Below are 17,719 nucleotides of genomic sequence, written 5' to 3'. Positions count from 1 at the left end.
CTCAAGATTTTTTCTCCTGCTTTGAGCCTGGCTACTCCTTAAACATGGAAGGAAGGTGGTTTGGGCTGTTCTCCAAGCCAAGTGACCAGTCACCATATAGTCTTTCCCATATACATGTCTTTCTCATATACAGTCACTGCTGCAACTCCCTTTCCTCTCACTGTAACACCTATGTTCAGCCTGGAGCCCTTTCTTCTCCCTTAGCCTGCCCCTCTCTTGCTCACTCTCCTGGAGCTAGCAGCTCCATCTTTGTGTTCAGTTATGTTTGTTGTACAGAATCCCATTATTTGATGGTTGGAGTAGTGTCTCCATGGTGATACAGGCACAAGTCTTCCCAGGGAATCAGCTACCATATCTTTTTATCTACTTGGCAGGCAAGTTAGAGTTGGCTGGGATAGACTAAATCCTGCTTTTATCTTTTCTGTGTTTGTTCTTATGAAAAAATTCCCAAGATGATGGTGAGGACATGCACACAGCTGTGTGGAGTTCACGCAGGGAGGTCCATATACATGTTTTCCTTTATTTTAAGTATACTGACCACTTAATTTACTGATGAAAGTCTCTCATTTCTAGCCCAATAATCAGCTTTCATCAATTTAAGCTTTCTGGAAATTTTCCATGAAATCATTAAGAAAAAGGAATTGGGTGCTGGCACTGTTTAATCAATTGGAGGGACGGATAAACTTCCCAAAGTGTCAGTCACATAATAAAATTAGCAGGTCTCTTAACAGGTAAGTAAAACACTAGCATAAAACAAAAATAAGATAAGCCTGTTATCTATAGAGCTAATGTTCCAGTTCAGAAATCTCCTGTAGAAAACCAGTTTCAGGGATTTTTATGACCCTAAATTAAGATTTGGGCAATTCAAGATTGTCCATGATAAAACATTGTGGGCACCAAAGATTGAACTTTGAAATAGGCTTAGAGGTGTAATAAAAAAAATGTTATGTATAAAGGTTCTGATTTTAAATATTAGACCAAACAAATGAACTTAAGTTCCCATTCTTCTGAGACTCCATTGAGAAAAAATATCAAAATCCCATAATAATTAGAAAGAGGTATGGGGATGGCCAAGGGGCAGACTAGAGATTTCATCGCATCTCTTGGATATGAAACTAACAACGAAAACATATTTTGGATGAAGTGACATAGAGGATACTCAGAATATGCACATGGTGGACCTCTGGGAATGTGGTGGCTGATCAGCTTGCTGATAGTCTTGAGGTCCCTTGATGTATGTTTCTTAGCTTTGGCTACTAGCTTTGGCTAGTAGGAGTGAGGCAGGCAGGGTGTAAAATCAGAGTCATTGCTATAATTCTGTCTGTCATGTAGCTCCTTCAGTGTTTCCTTTCAACCTTTTCCCACCACTGCACACAGAACCGTTGGCAGCCCCCATACTGACAATTCGTTTTTAGAGAAATTGAACACATTTCCAAGAAAGAACTAGGGCTTCCAGTGCAGTTGTCTGCAGAGAGTAAATTCTTTTGTTATTATGACATTTTAGATTTCTAGGCTAATGTCTGATTTTTTACCCACATACCTAAAACACACACACACACACACACAGAGAGAAACAAAAAAACCTCAACCCCCCCCCCCCAAAAAAAAAACCATCAGAAGCTAATCCCGATGAACTGAATGGCCCAGTTGCAAACGGAGGTCCCAATCAGCCTTTCCATTCAAAAGAATGTCCTACTGGGAAATAATTCTTACTTATTATTTGAAAAGGCAGCCTTTCATTTTCCTTCATGAATTAGTAATCAAGGATTATCAGAAATAGGAGCAAAATTCATAACCTAAAAGAGAAAGAGCAAGATAAATATTCAAAATAAGTGACCCCTGAAGAAATAAAAATCAAAGAAGAACACTTAAAAAAAAATTGAACTGCTATCTTCAGAGAAGGTCATTCTTCCCCCTTCCTCATTATTAAGTACCCTGATTTTGTTTGGACTGGATTAGAGTGGAAGTGTGCACTTTAAATTAAAAATAACTTCTACAAATTTCCTTGTGGGGGTGTCCGTATGACCCAGTTCTGCCTAGAATGTAGAAGTGATGCCTGTGTGTAGCAGCCATCCTGTGACCATGAATATGAACTTCAGCAGCATGATTTGTCTGGAGAGGAAGCTTGAAAGATCTTGGGTCATTGGTGACTTCCTAGAGCAATTTTTTCAGCCTCTAGAACTCATGTTATATTAAAAAATAGCATTATAAGTCAAGCAGAGAAAGTCAATTATCATATGGTTTCACTTACTTGTGGAGCATAAGGAATAACATGGAGGACATTAGGAGAAGGAAAGGAAAAGTGAATTGGGGGAAATCTGAAGGGGAGACAAACCAAGAGAGACTGTGGACTCTGAGAGACAAACTGAGGGTTTTGGAGAGGAGTGGGTGGGGCGTTAGGTGAGCCTGGTGGTAGGTATTAAGGAGGGCATGTATTTCATGGAGCACTGGGTGTGGTGCATAAACAATGAATCTTGGAACAGTGAAAAAAAATAAAATTTGGTCTATAAAAAAAAAAGGCATTATATGGTCACTTTAGTCAGATTTCTGTTATATGCAATTGTGCAACCCTGGTAAATCACTAAGTATTAAAAGAAGATTCTAAAAACTTTTAAAGAAAAAGAAAAAGGCACAGGTTGCTTTCACACTTCCAGTTAGTAACGCCAAATGTGAAAAGATAACGAAATTTCTTCTAATTACTTAAGGTAAATTATTTAGACCTAGAATTATATATTCAATCAACTACCAATCAAAAGTGAGGAAAAGGGACGCCTGGGTGGCTCAGTGGGTTGGGCCGCTGCCTTCGGCTCAGGTCATGATCTCAGGATCCTGGGATCGAGTCCCGCATCGGGCTCTCTGCTCAGCTGGGAGCCTGCTTCCCTCTCTCTCTCTCTGCCTGCCTCTGTCTACTGTGATCTCTCTCTGTCAAATAAATAATAAAATCTTTAAAAAAAAGTGAGGAAAAAAGGAAAACATTCCCATTTTCCAAAGGACCTTTCTGAGGAAATTACTTAGTGGATTATATCCAGCTGAGAGTACCATGATTAAAGTACGGAATTCCTTTGAGAAGGTGTAAGGAATATACTATCTCTGGGAGATGAGGGTGGTCTAAACAACATAAAGGTAGGCAGTTGAGCAGGATTATCATAAATCTAAACTGAACTCTTGCATGTTATTGAGTAAATCATGGAGTGTCAGAAAATAAAATGTGTCTGATTTTTATGCTGGAAATAGTCTCCTTTTACTTGGGTCTATGGATTGTGTCATTGAACTTAATGGAAAGCACTTTTGGTCCTGAGTTCAATAGTAGCTTTAGTAATAACATTAGAAATGCTATTTATTGGGGTGCCTGGGTGGCTTAGTTGGTTAGGCTTATTCCTTCCGCTCCAGTCATGATCCCAGGGTCCTGAGATTGAGTCCTGTAGCAGGCTCCCTGCTCAGCCGGGATTCTGCTTCCTCCTCTTCTTCTCACCCTGCTCTCCTGCTCTCTCTCTTCCCCTCTCTCAAATAAGTGAATACAATCTTTTTTTAAGAAAGAAATGCTGTTTATTGATTTTTCTACATTTATTTTTAAAAATTTTTTAAAGATTTTATTTATTTATTTGACACACAGAAATCGCAAGTAGGCAGAGAGGCAGGCAGAGAGAGAGAGGGGAGCAGAGAGCCCGACAAGAGACTTGACCCCAGGACCCTGAGATCATGACCCGAGCTAAAGGCAGAGACTTAACCCATCGAGCCACCCAGGAGCCCGATTTTTCTACATTTAAAATAAATTCAAAGGTAAAGCACAGAAGTCTGGACTACAGTTACAGAATAGCATATGACAGTGTAAAAAGAGCATGCTGCTTTTCGAAGTTAGAAGGCAGAGAAGGGAGAAGTAGTAGAGGGAAGGATAGGAGCACCAATACTATTTAGTGCTGAGTTGATAGGAATTGACTATAAATATTAGAACAAAAGATTGAAATGTAAAATGATCACTCAATAATTTAAAAGCAATGAGAATAAGAGCTAAAAGTAGTAATGCAATTCTCAAAATTTGGGAGGAGGACAAGGGAACAGTTGAGGACAATATAAGAGACACTTCTGTCCTCATCTTTTATAGTGATGAGTCAATGGGTGTTGTTTACAGATGGATAAAACAATGCGTGTGTGTGTGTGTGTGCGCGCGCGCGTCTGTATTCGAAGCTATAAAAGTAGCCACCACAAAAGCTAAAGCCAGAAATCAATAGAACTGCTGCTTGTGGGAAGTGGAAATCAGGATGAGCAGGAGACTTACTTTTCACAAAATACCTTTTCAGGATTTATTTGCTTGTCTGTTTGCCAAAAGCTATTTTACTTTAATAGTAAATATTTTTTATTATAATATAATATTATATAATATATAATATAATATATAAAATAATAGATATTTTACTTTGATAATAAACCTAAAAAATAAATTTGAAATAACTCTAATTTCTTAATTCTGTAATCTTTGGGTGGAGTTTTAGAAATGAGTAACAGTATTATGTTTTTTGTAAATATTGACAATCTCATTAAAAAAAAAAAACCCAGGCATTGAGTTAAGATACTTTTAATAGACAGCTTTGTAGCAATCAGGCTATTTCACAAGAAAATAAACCTTACCACATTACCAGAAATAATGACAAACAATTGTGACATGTGATATGTATTTCCCCAATTATCTGTTACTGGGTTTTGGGAGCTGCTCAGTGAGCAATCTAATAATTTCCATCAATATTTTCTCACCGGTCATGGGTTTGATGGTCTATTTCTAGCTGCCTATAACTATGTTTTTGTTTGTTTGTTTGTTTGTTTGTTTTTAAAGATTTTATTTATTTGACAGAGGGAGAAAGAGAGAGAGAATGAGCAGAGGGAATGGCAAGCAGAGGGAGACGAAGAAGCAGGGTTCTTGATGCGGGGCTCAATGCCAGGACCCTGGGATCATGACCTGTCCTAAAGGCAGTCGATTAACCAAGCCACCCAGGGACCCTGATAACTATGTTTTGATACTCACTGACTTAATGTCTTCAGCCCTGAGAATGTTTACAAAACAAGTTTACCAGTTTTCTTAGCATCCAGTATATTTTCCAGAATCCATTTGTTAATGTACAAGGAAGAATGAAATCATTTTGAATATCAAACATTGTTTTTAAAAACAACAAAATACTTGATAAGGATTAAATGACAAGCAGTGATGAATATCTAATGTTCACAGCTGAAACAGTCATGTTCCTTCCTGGAAGACTTTCATGGTTTCAATAGCAAGTCATATTTACTTGCTGGTATATGTGAGGAGTACTTGGCCCAGTGAGGACTGCCTTAGAGGTGTCCATGTCTACAGATTGTAGACTGGTTATGAAATAGGGGAGGGTAGTTTACCCTTTCTTCTCTCAGGGTGGCTCTTTCCACTACAGGTCATAAATAATAAAGCAGTAATAAAGCAGCCCAAAGTCCAGACCTGCCCTGAATAGATTCAAGTGCATCTCTCTCCCGGATTGAACATTTCAAAATTTCAAGGTCTTCCTTACATTTTGTTCTTTTACCTTATTTATCTTATCTTAGAGCCCCATGGACATAGAAGTTCAGAAAACAAGACCCTTTAAGAAGAGTCTCTGCATCTTATTGAAGAGAAAAAGAAATAATGTTTCTATTTCAGGAGGAATTTCACCTGGTTATTACAGATAGGGAGAGAAAGTAGGGTAAGTTTTTATCATAGATTGGTGATTCAACATTGGTTGCTACCCTCAATGTGGTTCCATATTTAATGATGAATATGGCCATCTTAGATGCAAAATATTGCAATATATAACTGGTAACTGTCAATTTTTATGTACTGAAATATAAGATAAATTCCCCCAAGTAAAATTGCCAATTAGAAGTATGTTCCTTCAGAAGTATTGCTAAACTGTACTTGAGGAAGCAGCAATTGGTATTTCCATCAACTTATGAGATTGCCTGGTCTCCATAATCACACATAGGGTGTTACCAAACTTTCTGATCTTTGCTAATCTGGTAGGTGAAAACTTATACTTCAAAGTAGTCTTAATTTTTCTCTTGTTATAAGCCAGTATGACCATCTTCAAAATTTTTGTTTTATCTCAATGTGGTTTTAATTTGAATCTCCCTGATGGCTAGTGATGATGAACATTTTTTCATGTGTCTGATAGCCATTTGTATGTCTTCATTGGAGAAGTGTCTGTTCATATCTTCTGCCCATTTTTTGATATGATTGTCTGTTTTGTGTGTGTTGAGTTTCAGGAGTTCTTTATAGATCCTGGATATCAACCTTTTGTCTGTACTGTCATTTGCAAATATCTTCTCCCATTCCGTGGGTTGCCTCTTTGTTTTTTTTTTTGACTGTTTCCTTTGCTGTGCAGAAGCTTTTGATCTTGATGAAGTCCCAAAAGTTCATTTTCACTTTTGTTTCCTTTGCCTTTGGAGACATATCTTGAAAGAAGTTGCTGTGGCTGATATCAAAGAGGTTACTGCCTATGTTCTCCTCTAGGATTCTGATGGATTCCTGTCTCACGTTGAGATCTTTTATCCATTTTGAGTTTATCTTTGTGTACGGTGTAAGAGAATGGTCGAGTTTCATTCTTCTGCAGATAGTTGTACAGTTTTCCCAGCATCATTTATTGAAGAGACTGTCTTTTTTTCCACTGTAATTTTTTCCTGTTTTGTCGAAGATTATTTGACCATAGAGTTGAGGGTCCATATCTGGGCTCTCTACTCTGTTCCACTGGTCTATGTGTCTGTTTTTATGCCAGTACCATGCTGTCTTGGTGATCACGGCTTTGTAGTAAAGCTTGAAATCAGGTAATGTGATGCCCCCAGTTTTATTTTTGTTTTTCAACATTTCCTTAGTGATTCGGGGTCTCTTCTGATTCCATACAAATTTTAGGATTATTTGCTCCAGCTCTTTGAAAAATACCGGTGGAATTTCGATCGGAGTGGCATTAAAAGTATAGATTGCTCTAGGCAGTATAGACATTTTAACAATGTTTATTCTTCAGATCCAAGAGCATGGAATGGTCTTCCATCTTTTTGTGTCTTCTTCAATTTCTTTCATGAGTGTTCTGTAGTTTCTTGAGTACAGTTCCTTTACCTCTTTGGTTAGGTTTATTCCCAGGTATCTTATGGTTCTTGGTGCTATAGTAAATGGAATTGATTCTCTAATTTCCCTTTCTGTATTTTCATTGTTAGTGTATAAGAAAGCCACGATTTCTGTATGTTGACTTTGTATCCTGCCACGTTATTGAGTTGTATGAGTTCTAGTAGTTTGGGGGTGGAGTCTTTTGGGTTTTCCATATAAAGAATCATGTCATCTGTGTGACAGGAAACATCATGTGTTGGAGATGATGTGGAGAAAGGGGAACACTCTTACACTGTTGGTGGGAATGCAAGTTGGTGCAGCCACTTTGGAGAACAGTGTGGAGATTCCTCAAGAAATTAAAAATAGAGCTTCCCTATGACCCTGCCATTGCACTACTGGGTATTTACCCCAAAGATACAGATGCAGTGAAAAGAAGGGCCATCTGTACCCCAATGTTTATAGCAGCAATGGCCACGGTCGCCAAACTGTGGAAAGAACCAAGATGCCCTTCAACGGGCAAATGGATAAGGAAGATGTGGTCCATATACACTATGGAGTATTATGTCTCCATCAGAAAGGATGACTACCCAACTTTTGTAGCAACATGGACGGGACTGGAAGAGATTATGCTGAGTGAAATAAGTCAAGCAGAGAGAGTCAATTATCATATGGTTTCACTTATTTGTGGAGCATAACAAATAGCATGGAGGACAAGGGGAGATGGAGAGGAGAAGGGAGTTGGGGGAAATTGGAAGGGGAGGTGATCCATGAGAGACTCTGGACTCTGAAAAACAATCTGAGGGTTTTGAAGGGACGGGGGGTGGGAGGTTGGGGGATCTAGGTGGTGGGTATTGGAGAGGGCATGGATTGCATGGAGCACTGGGTGTGGTGAAAAAATAATGAATACTGTTATGCTGGAAAAATAAAAAATTAAAAAAAAATTTTGGTTTAGAAAATAATCACTCAAGAACTTGAAAGAATTGTTTCAGTTCTAACACCAAAAATTCTGACTTAATTTAGGGGTCAGGCTTGGACATTGGTATTTTTAAAAATCTCTCCCAGAGATTTAATGTATAGAATCACTGCTTTATTATTTTTTATTTTTTTATTTTTATTTTTTTTTTTAGATTTTATTTATTTATTTGACAGACAGAGAGAGATCACAAGTAGGCAGAGAGGGGGAAGTGGGCTCCCCTCTGAGCAGACAGCCTGATGTGGGGCTTGATCCCAGGACCCTGAGATTATGACCTGAGCCGAAGGCAGAGGCTTAACCCACTGAGCCACCCAGGCGTCCCTAGAATCACTGCTTTAGATGAAGCAAGGGGAGGTAGAAATGGAAGGCTCAGGTACAGAATGTCAAGCATCACTGTGATTGTGCACATGAAGCAAAAGAGAAAAGTGAAATCAGCCTTCTGTATTAAAAAAATACATATCTAGAAGATAAAAGGATCAGGTTTGGGAAAGAAAGGAGGTAGAAGGGAGGGGTATGGGTGGGGGAAAGGTAGAGCTGTTGGGCTGGGTGCTGTTGTACTCTGTGGGTTTCAGTCATGGAGTCTGCTCTTTTAGGTAAAGATGAACTTGAGATTGAAGCTGCTTCCAAGCTCTTCTCAACCCAGGGTTGTCCCGAATCAGCAGAATGGAGTGTCCAGCAGGGTAGGCAGCCATGATAACTCTGCACAAAATATTCCAGTAACTTTTGATGTCAAAGATGTTGGACATATAGAGAAATAGAGCAACTGCATTGAAAATGTACATAATGAGGAAGTAGCTGGTAGCTTTGATGGCCCCCATATGAGCCTCCATGCTGGGATCCCTGGAGCCAGTGGCATTGCTTTCCATGTGTAGGGTGTGTCTCTTGAGAGAGATGATCAGCAGGGTAGCTGAAAGGATGAACATGATCAGAGGAATGAAGATTCCCAAGTTACAGAGAAGAACCAGGTTGACCATATTGGTCTCAGTGAAGTATTTTTTCTTACTTGAGTTGGAGGAAGGGATAGAAGAATTGTTGCAATACACACTGTAGATGTCTTTAGAGAAGAGCCCACTGTAGCCCAGAGAAATAGACACTGAAAGCCACAGAAGCCAGGGCATCCATCTGGAAATTTTCCACTTCAGCTTGAGGAAAAGGGGGTGGGAGAAATCAGCAATCTTCATGAAGTAGAAGAAACTGAGCCAGGCAGCAAACCAGAGGCTACAATGATTTAAGAACATGAAACTTACTTTGAACATGTTATACATAAGGTCTTCATTATAAAAATGTGGGAATGTTGAGCTGAAGGTAAACTCTAGCATCATGAAGCTTTGGAGAGCTATTCTGGATACACTCAAGAAAAACAGGATTCTGCCATAGGTGGAAACTACCTTATTTTTAATCCATTCAGCTGCATTTATAGCCATAATGAACCCATTTGCAATGATACCAGCGATGCATTCAGTGCCTATAATTGTTAAAATCGAGAAGATCTGAAATGGTGATAGTTCATTTTCTGGGGGATTGCAGGTTTTGGTCATCTTAAGTTGTTACCCCTCTTTGGTGTCTGGAGGAAAATGTCTCTCTAGCATTTGTTAGGCAGATCTTTGATAGCTCCCATTCTTCATGTCACAGGAGTAAGTCTTGGATGCATCATTTCCAAATTCACTCCATTTGTTTATCTAACAATTCTTAGCTCTAAATCTGGAGATGCAAATGATGGAAGGATTTGCTTTTTAATCCTCTTCCATGTCCACTGGATTTGTTGGTATTGGTTCAATTATGGGGCTGGGGAGGATGCTTGTTTATAAACCACTAACATGGCATTGAGGGCCATGGCTTTGACTAGCACCATTTAAGCTGAACATTTGCCCACCAAGTCACCATTTTTAAAAAAAGATTTTATGTATTTATTTGAGAGAGAGAGAGAGAGAGATAGCGAGAGAGAGCATGAGTGGGGTGGAGGTACGCAGGGAGAGGGAGAAGCAGACTCCCAACTGAACAGGGAGCCCGACATGGGGCTCAATCCCAGGTCCCTGGGACCATGACCTGAGCTGCAGTCAGACACTTAATGACTGAGCGACCCAGGTTCCCACCAAGTCACCATTTAACTAATTTCACTTGTGACCTCAGGGAACTGACTGAAAATAATAATAATAATAATAATAATAAATTCAAAGACATAGAGATAGAGACATGTAGTTCTGATTATGTGCTAGGCACTTTTCAAATACTTTCTATAATCATATTTAAGCCTTACAGCAACCCAATGAAGAATATACTTTTTTTTTTTTAAGATTGTGATTTTATTACCTACATTTTCAGATGTGGAAACTGAGGCCAAAGTCAGACACCTAGAGAGAGACAGAGTTGGGATTCTAACACAAGTTATGTGTTAAGAGCCAGAGTCCCTGTTCTTTCCCATTATTTATACTTCCTGGACTTGTGGATCTTTTTGTGTGGATCCTTTTGGCCAAAGACTAAATTCAGGTTTGACTTGACTGTTAACATTTTTTTCCCTGATAGTCTTTTATGATGTCTTCACTACTTAAAGGAAGACTAATTGAGTTTAAAAAAAAAAAAAAAAGGCAACCCAGCATTCTATCTGCAAAATTTTCCTTACTACTTAAACAGAACCCTTCACTTCTGACACTTCTGGTCACCATATGTGTGGGTTTTTGTTTATTGTGTATGTGTTTTTTCCCACACCAGGTCATTCTGTGATACCAGCCAGTGTCCTACAATTTAACTCAATTTGGACACTACCTACCTGGAGATAGCATCAGATCCCATGGGTTAAGGGATCAGTCCCACAAGACTGACCCCACACCAGATGGCAATCACATATCCTGGTTGTCACCTGTGCTCCTGACCTGTCAGCTATAAATTAGAGGTTCCCATGGATTCTCTCCTCAGGTCCCATTAATTTGCCAGAGTGGCTCACAGAACTCAAGAAAATAGCTTACCAGTTTTATAATAAACTTTATAATAAAGGATAGGATAAAGGCTACCAATGAACTTTCAGGTGGAGGAGATGAGGAGGGCAAAGTATGTGGCTTTCATGCCCTCTCCAGTGAACATCACATGTTCACTAAAAACTCTCTGAACCCAAGGAGGCTTCATTCTATAGGCAGGATTGATTAAATCATTGGCCATTGGTGATTGTTTCTACTCTAGCCCCTCTCTCCTTTCTGGAAGTAAGGGGGTGGGACCAAAAATTCCAAGCTTCTAGTCAATGATTGGTTCTCCTGACAACCACCCCAGTTTAGGTGTGGTTTTCAAGTCACTTCATCAACATAACCAAAAACACCTTTATAATGCTTATGGCTTTGGAAATTCCAAAGGTTTTAGGAGTTCTGCCAGAGAAAAGGCACAGAGACCAAATGTATCTCTTATTATAAATCACAATATCGGGGGCGCCTGGGTGGCTCAGTGGGTTAAAGCCTCTGCCTTTGGTTCAGGTCATGATCCGAGGGTCCTGGGATCGAGCCCCGCATCGGGCTCTCTGCTCAGCAGGGAGCCTGCTTCCCCCCCACCTTCTCTCTGCCTGCCTCTCTGCCTCCTTGTGATCTCTCTCTGTCAAATAAATAAATAAAATCTTAAAAAAAATCACAATATCACAATAGTAAAGCAAGAAGATGCTAATTTTCAAGAGATAGAAATTCTTTGCAAAACAAATTACTTGAGGGGTGCCTGGGTGGCTCAGTGGGTTGAGCCTCTGCTTTCGGCTCAGGTCCTGCTCTCAGGGTCCTGGGATCAAGCCCTGCATTGGGCTCTTTGCTCAGCAGGGAGCCTGCTTCTCCCTCTCTCTCTGCCTGCCTCTCTGCCTACTTGTGATCTCTGTCTGTCAAATTTTAAAAAACAAAAACAAAAACAAATTACTTGAGAGATAATAAACTTTTGTTACATATAAATTTTTAAACGCATGCACATGTATACATTTCCTTTTAAATAGAACACAATGAAAAATGAAGGTTGAAGGTATTAAAAAAAGAAAACCATAGGCCCAAGATGGTGCCACTTAGACCAAGTTCCCAAACTGGGGCCTAATACTCAATCTAATTGTAATTTCAATCTCCTCCAGAAATGTTGCCTTAACTGGTCAGTCAGGAATTTTCTGGTCAGCACTAAAGAAGTAATCTGAGGATCCCTGGGTGGCTCAGTGGGTTAGGACTCTGCCTTCAGCTCAGGTCATGGTCCCAGGGTCCTGGGATCGAGCCCCGAGTTGGGCTCTCTGCTCGGCGGGGGGCCTGCTTCCCTTCCTCTCTCTCTCTGCCCACCTCTCTGCCTGCTTGTGATCTCTGCCTGTCAAATGAATAAATGAAATCTTTAAAAAACAAAAACAAAAACAAAGAAGTAATCTGTTACTTGCTCTCTGTCCCACAAAAGAAGATGAAGTAATCTGTATCATCAGATCCTCTGCCCTTTCCGCTAAAACAAAGTGACCTTGCCCAGAGCAATCTTTTCTTTTCTTTTCTTTTTTTCCCCTAATAACTTCCTGCCCCACCCTCCTTCCTATGAGAACCTTCCATTTTGCACAAATCTTCTGAGTGCCTCTGTACTTGCCAGGTGAGGTGTGGCCTGATTCATCAATCATTTCATAAAGCCAGTTAGATCTTTAAATGTACTTGGTTGAATTTTGTTTTGTTAACAAAGGAAAAGTTCCCCGTTCCTTAACAATATTAGGGCAAAAACAGCACCCAAGTCACCCAATCTATATTGGAATATTAAAGCCAAAAGAGATGAATGAAAGAATCACTTGCATCTTGGGGTGATTGCTTCTGATTTTAAAATGTAAGCTTAGGACAAATGATAATACTTCTCAATTCAGAGTAAATGGACTTTAGTGAATGTACATAATGAATGATGATCTAATAAAGAGAGGGTTGGTGAGTGAGATGTCTCTGAAAATCTTAATTAACATTTGGTTTTCTTCTTAAGGCTTCTTTTAAAAAAGTCAAAAAGGTTATGAAGGTTTTCTGGCCTGATGAACTGTTTTAGACAAGTTGTTACGAATTTTACTATCTCATCTTTAGGTCCCTATTTCTGAACTCCAAATATTTCCCTTGAACATAGGGTAATAAACAATTCTGCTTATTTCTACCCACTTGTACAAGCTATGGTTTTAAGATGCTTTTCTTATCACTGGCTCTTCTCCATCTCTGCTGACCCAGGCCTTCCACTGTGGTCAGGGAGGGAGCAATGAGACAGGATCTCTTAAGAGTTTGAGGACTCTCTGCTCATGGGCTTGCTCACCACTGTCCCACTCCCAGCTCTAGCCTACAGTGCCTGGCCCCTCTGGGAGGCAGTGCAGATACTTGCCAGTTAATGATCATATCAAGGGCCCTCAGCTCAGGTAAGTTCTTTAAAATGACTGGCATACAGAGGAGCATCTTCCACCACTCCATAAATGTTGAACTTTTGCAGGTCTGATCCCCAAATCAAGTGTGGAAGTGTGGAACAGCAAGGTTGAGTGAGAGCACAGCAGTTCTCTGTGTTTCTGTGAGAGAAACAAACACTGGTGGGAGATAGAGACGGTAGAGGAATAGGATAGAGGAAGGGGACAAGACCTCAGCTAGCAGCTAGACTTCCCAGTGTTGGGGTGCTGTGCAGAGGGAGTGGGCGGGAGCAGGGACCATAGCCATCATCAGAGGCACTTCATAAGAGGCTCTGTTTGGGGGCGCCTGGGTGGCTCAGTGGGTTAAGCCTCTGTCTTCGGCTCAGGTCATGATCTCAGGGTCCTGGGATGGAGCCCCATATCGGGCTCTCTGTTCAGTGGGGAGCCTGCTTCCCCCCCCTTCCCTCTGCCTGCCTCTCTGCCTACTTGTGATCTCTCTCTCTGTCAAATAAATAAATAAAATCTTTTAAAAAAAGAGGCTCTGTTTGTCACAGCTTATGGTGAGGTTGCTTCCTACAATGGAAAGAAGAATATTGTTGATAGGAATTCCCAGGGGCAGTCCAAAGTGAGGTGAGGCGGCCTTTCTAGACAAAGAGATGATTTTTTAGAAGCAGAGCCAGTGGAATTACTAGAACCTGAATGACATACCCAGTTTGCTAAATATATCCAAGTGTATATTTAACCAAGGAAAACTCATGAAGAAGAATTTGAACCATTAAGGACAGAGAAAACAGCTTTAAAAAGTTCAGTTTATTTGGTATATTTTTAACTTACTATTTCAAAATAGTTTTGACATAGAGATGTGTTGTGTACAGAGAATTCCTATATACCCTTCACCTAGCTGCCCATAATGCTTACATCTGACATAACCATGGCACAATGACCAAAACTAAGAAGTTAGCGCTGTTACAATACTAGTAGCTAAACTATGGGCTTTATTTGGATTTTTCCAGTTTTCCATTAATGTCCTTTTCCTATTCCAAGATCCAATCTAGAATTCCATGATGCATTTAATCATTGTGTATTTTTAGTCTCATTCAATCTGTAATAGATTCTTGGTTTTTCATTTTCTTTCATGACCATGACCATTTTGAAGAATACTGGCCAGGTACTTTGTAGAGCAGTCCTTGGTTTGGGTTTGTCTCATGTTTTCTCATGATTACATTGGAGTTATGGATTTGGGGGAATACTCCAAAGGTGAGGTACCCTTCTCATTGTAGGAGGTACATGATGCCAATGTCTTAGTAGTAGTAATGGGAAACTTGAGCATCCTTGGTTAAGATGACATCTATCTGCCAGTTTTCTCCACCATGGTTATTCACACCCACCCCCCTTTATAATCTCATCATTTGAAGTGAGTCACTGAAATCTAGCCCATACTCAAGGGGAGAGGAATTAAACTTTGCTTTCTGGAAGGAGGAAACTCAAAGAATTTGTGGACATATTTTAAAACCTTCACAGTAATATTCTGGAGGAGTTACTTTGCAGCTATGCAAATATCTTGTTTTTCCTTAAACCCCTCTCCACTAATGTCAGCATTCATTAGCAGATGTTGACTGCAACAATTATTACATTGCTGTGCTGTTCTAATTTTTTATTTTCTTCATTCCTTTTACTTGTATTAATTAGAATTCTTCTGTAAGGAAGAGTTCTTTTTTCTGTCATTTATTTAATCAAACATTAATTTGCATTAGAATATACTCATGCATTTTATATTCTGTTACAATCTAATATTTATTATTTATAATGTTACTCAAATTGCTCAAGCTTTGGTAATTGGGAACTCTTTCATGTAGGCTCTTATGTCTTTGCTATGACTCCATTTTTATTTTTATTTCCTTACTTTCAGGCATTATGGGATGCTCTAGTCATCCTGCCCTAACCCTAGAGTTATCTGTCTCCCCAGCCCAATCCCAAAGTCCCTAGCAACCACTAATTTGTTTTTGTCCCAAGACTTTTGCTTTTTCCAGAGGACATATAAATGGATTCATACATTATGTAGCCTTTTGGGTCTGGCTTCTTTTATTTTGCAAAATGTGTTTAAGATTTAACCATTTAAATTAATTTATAGTTCAGCTACTTTTATTGTTGAGGAGAATTACATTGTGTGGTTATTTCAGTTTGTTTATCCATTCTCTTATAAAGACATCTGAGTCATTTCTAGTTTTTGGCAATGATGAATAAACTGCTATAAACATTCACATGCAACATCTTCATTTCACTTGGGCAAATCCCTAGAAATAGGATTTCTGGGTTGTACAGTAAGCACTTAACTTTTTTTAAGATTTAATTTAATTTTTTCAGTGTTCCAAGATTCATTGTTTCTGCACCACAACCAAGCACTTACAACTTTTAAAGAAACTGCTGAACTATTTTCCAGAGTAGTTATACTGTTTTCTTTCTTTCTTTCTTTTTTCTTTTTTTTAAAGATTTATTTATTTATTTGAGAGACAGAGTTGTGAGCAGGGAGAGGGGCAGAGGGAGAGAGAGAATTTCAAGCAGACTCCCTGCTGAGTGCAGAGCCTGATGTGGGCCTCAATCCCGGGACTCTGAGATCATGACCTGAGGCAAAACCAAGAGTACGATGCTGAACCAACTGAGCCACCCAGATACCCCATGTTTTTCAATTTTACTAGCGATATATGTAGGTTCTAGTTGCTCTGCTTCTTAACTCGCTCCTAGCATTGTTGGTGTTATGTGTGCAGGGCTTTTTTTGTTTGTTTGGGGTTTTTTTTTTTTTTTTAAAGATTTTATTTATTTATTTGACAGAGAGAAATCACAAGTAAGCAGAGAGGCAGGCAGAGAGAGAGGAGGAAGCAGGCTCCCTGCTGAGCAGAAAGCCCGATGCGGGGCTCGAACCCAGGACCTGGGATCATGACCTGAGCTGAAGGCAGCGGCCTAACCCACTGAGCCACCCAGGCGTCCTGTTTGGGTTTTTTTTAAAGACATTTTAGATGTGTCATATTTCACTGTGATTTTGATTTGCATTCGCCTAATAACTAGTGACGTTGACCATTGTTTATATACTAATTAGACGTAAGTATATTTTCTTTGGTAGAGTGTTTACAGATTTTTGCCTATTTTTAAAAATCTAGTTGCTTGCTTATTGTTGAATTTTTAAAATTCTTTATATATTGTAGTTACAAGTCCTTTATGACCTAAATGCTTTGCAAATATTTTCTCTTAGTCTATAGCTTCTTTTCATCCTCTTAACAATATCTTTTAAAGAATGAAAGTTTGATATTTTGTTAAGTTTCACTTTATCAATTTTTCTTCAACTCTGCCAGACTCAAGGCCACAAAAACTTTCTCATATTTTCTTTGAGAAGTTGTATCATTTGGTCTTTCATATTTAGGTCCATCCATGATCCATTTCAATTTAACTTTTGTAAAAGATGAGAGGAATGTGTCAAGGTATTTTATTTTGTTTTGCATATGAATCACAATTGTTCCAGAACTGTTTGCTGATAGAAATATCCTTTCTTCATCAAATTGCCTTGGCATCATTGTAAAAAATCGGTTGTCTGTATTTGTGGGGGTCTACTTTTCAACTGTCTCTTCTGTTCCACTGGTCTATGTACCTACCCTTTTGTGAATAATGCACTCTACCAATGACTATAACTGTTTAATAAGCTTTGAAATTGTATAGTGTGAATCCTCCAAATTTGTTCATACTTTTCAGAGTTGTTTTGCTGTGAGTGGAGGCTCTGAGGAAACAAAACAAAACAAAACACAAAACTTTGAGGAGATTGTCTTCCATAGTAACTATCACGGCATTTCAGAGGAGTGTTTTCTTCCTTTGGTTTCTGTTTCCTGCCACAGAAACTGCCACATCTTTCATTCTTTTCTTGGATTGAGGTGAAGATCAGACATTCTCTTCTTTCTTTATTAAAAAAAAAATGTCTTCATCAGGGGTGCCTGGCTGGCTTAGTTGGTAGAGCGTGCAGCTCTTGATGCTGGGGTTGTGGGTTTGAGCCCCATGTTGAGTGTAGATATTACTTAAAAATAAAATCTTAAAAAAACCTTCTTCATCCTAAATCCAGAGGCAAATAGTAATCTGTCCTTGATGATGTGATAATATAATCAAGGTTTGCATTTCACATTTATTACATTCTAGAGATCCCCATGGTTAATTTTGTTGTTAAGATTGTTTTATTTTGTTCATGGCACAATTATCTTTCATCATGTAGTAAGCCCTGAGCTTCTTTTCTTCCCAGTGTGAATGCTTATGTCTCTCTTTACTTATAGGGATTCAA

At 39.1% G+C, this 17,719-nt stretch overlaps 1 protein-coding gene across 1 annotated transcript; it reads right to left on the bottom strand.

The window, feature by feature from the left end:
• Nucleotides 1–8,641: 8,641 nt before the first annotated feature.
• Nucleotides 8,642–9,658, bottom strand: LOC125080397 (taste receptor type 2 member 39-like). The gene is given in 1 exon segment (XM_047694164.1): nt 8,642–9,658. A coding segment is annotated over 1 exon segment (1,017 nt).
• Nucleotides 9,659–17,719: the final 8,061 nt, after the last annotated feature.

The sequence above is a fragment of the Lutra lutra genome, chromosome 11 (assembly GCF_902655055.1).
Source record: "Lutra lutra chromosome 11, mLutLut1.2, whole genome shotgun sequence".
Lineage (NCBI taxonomy): Eukaryota > Metazoa > Chordata > Mammalia > Carnivora > Mustelidae > Lutra > Lutra lutra.
Note: the sequence above shows the minus strand (reverse complement) of the source record. Positions and strands in the feature narration are given on the sequence as shown.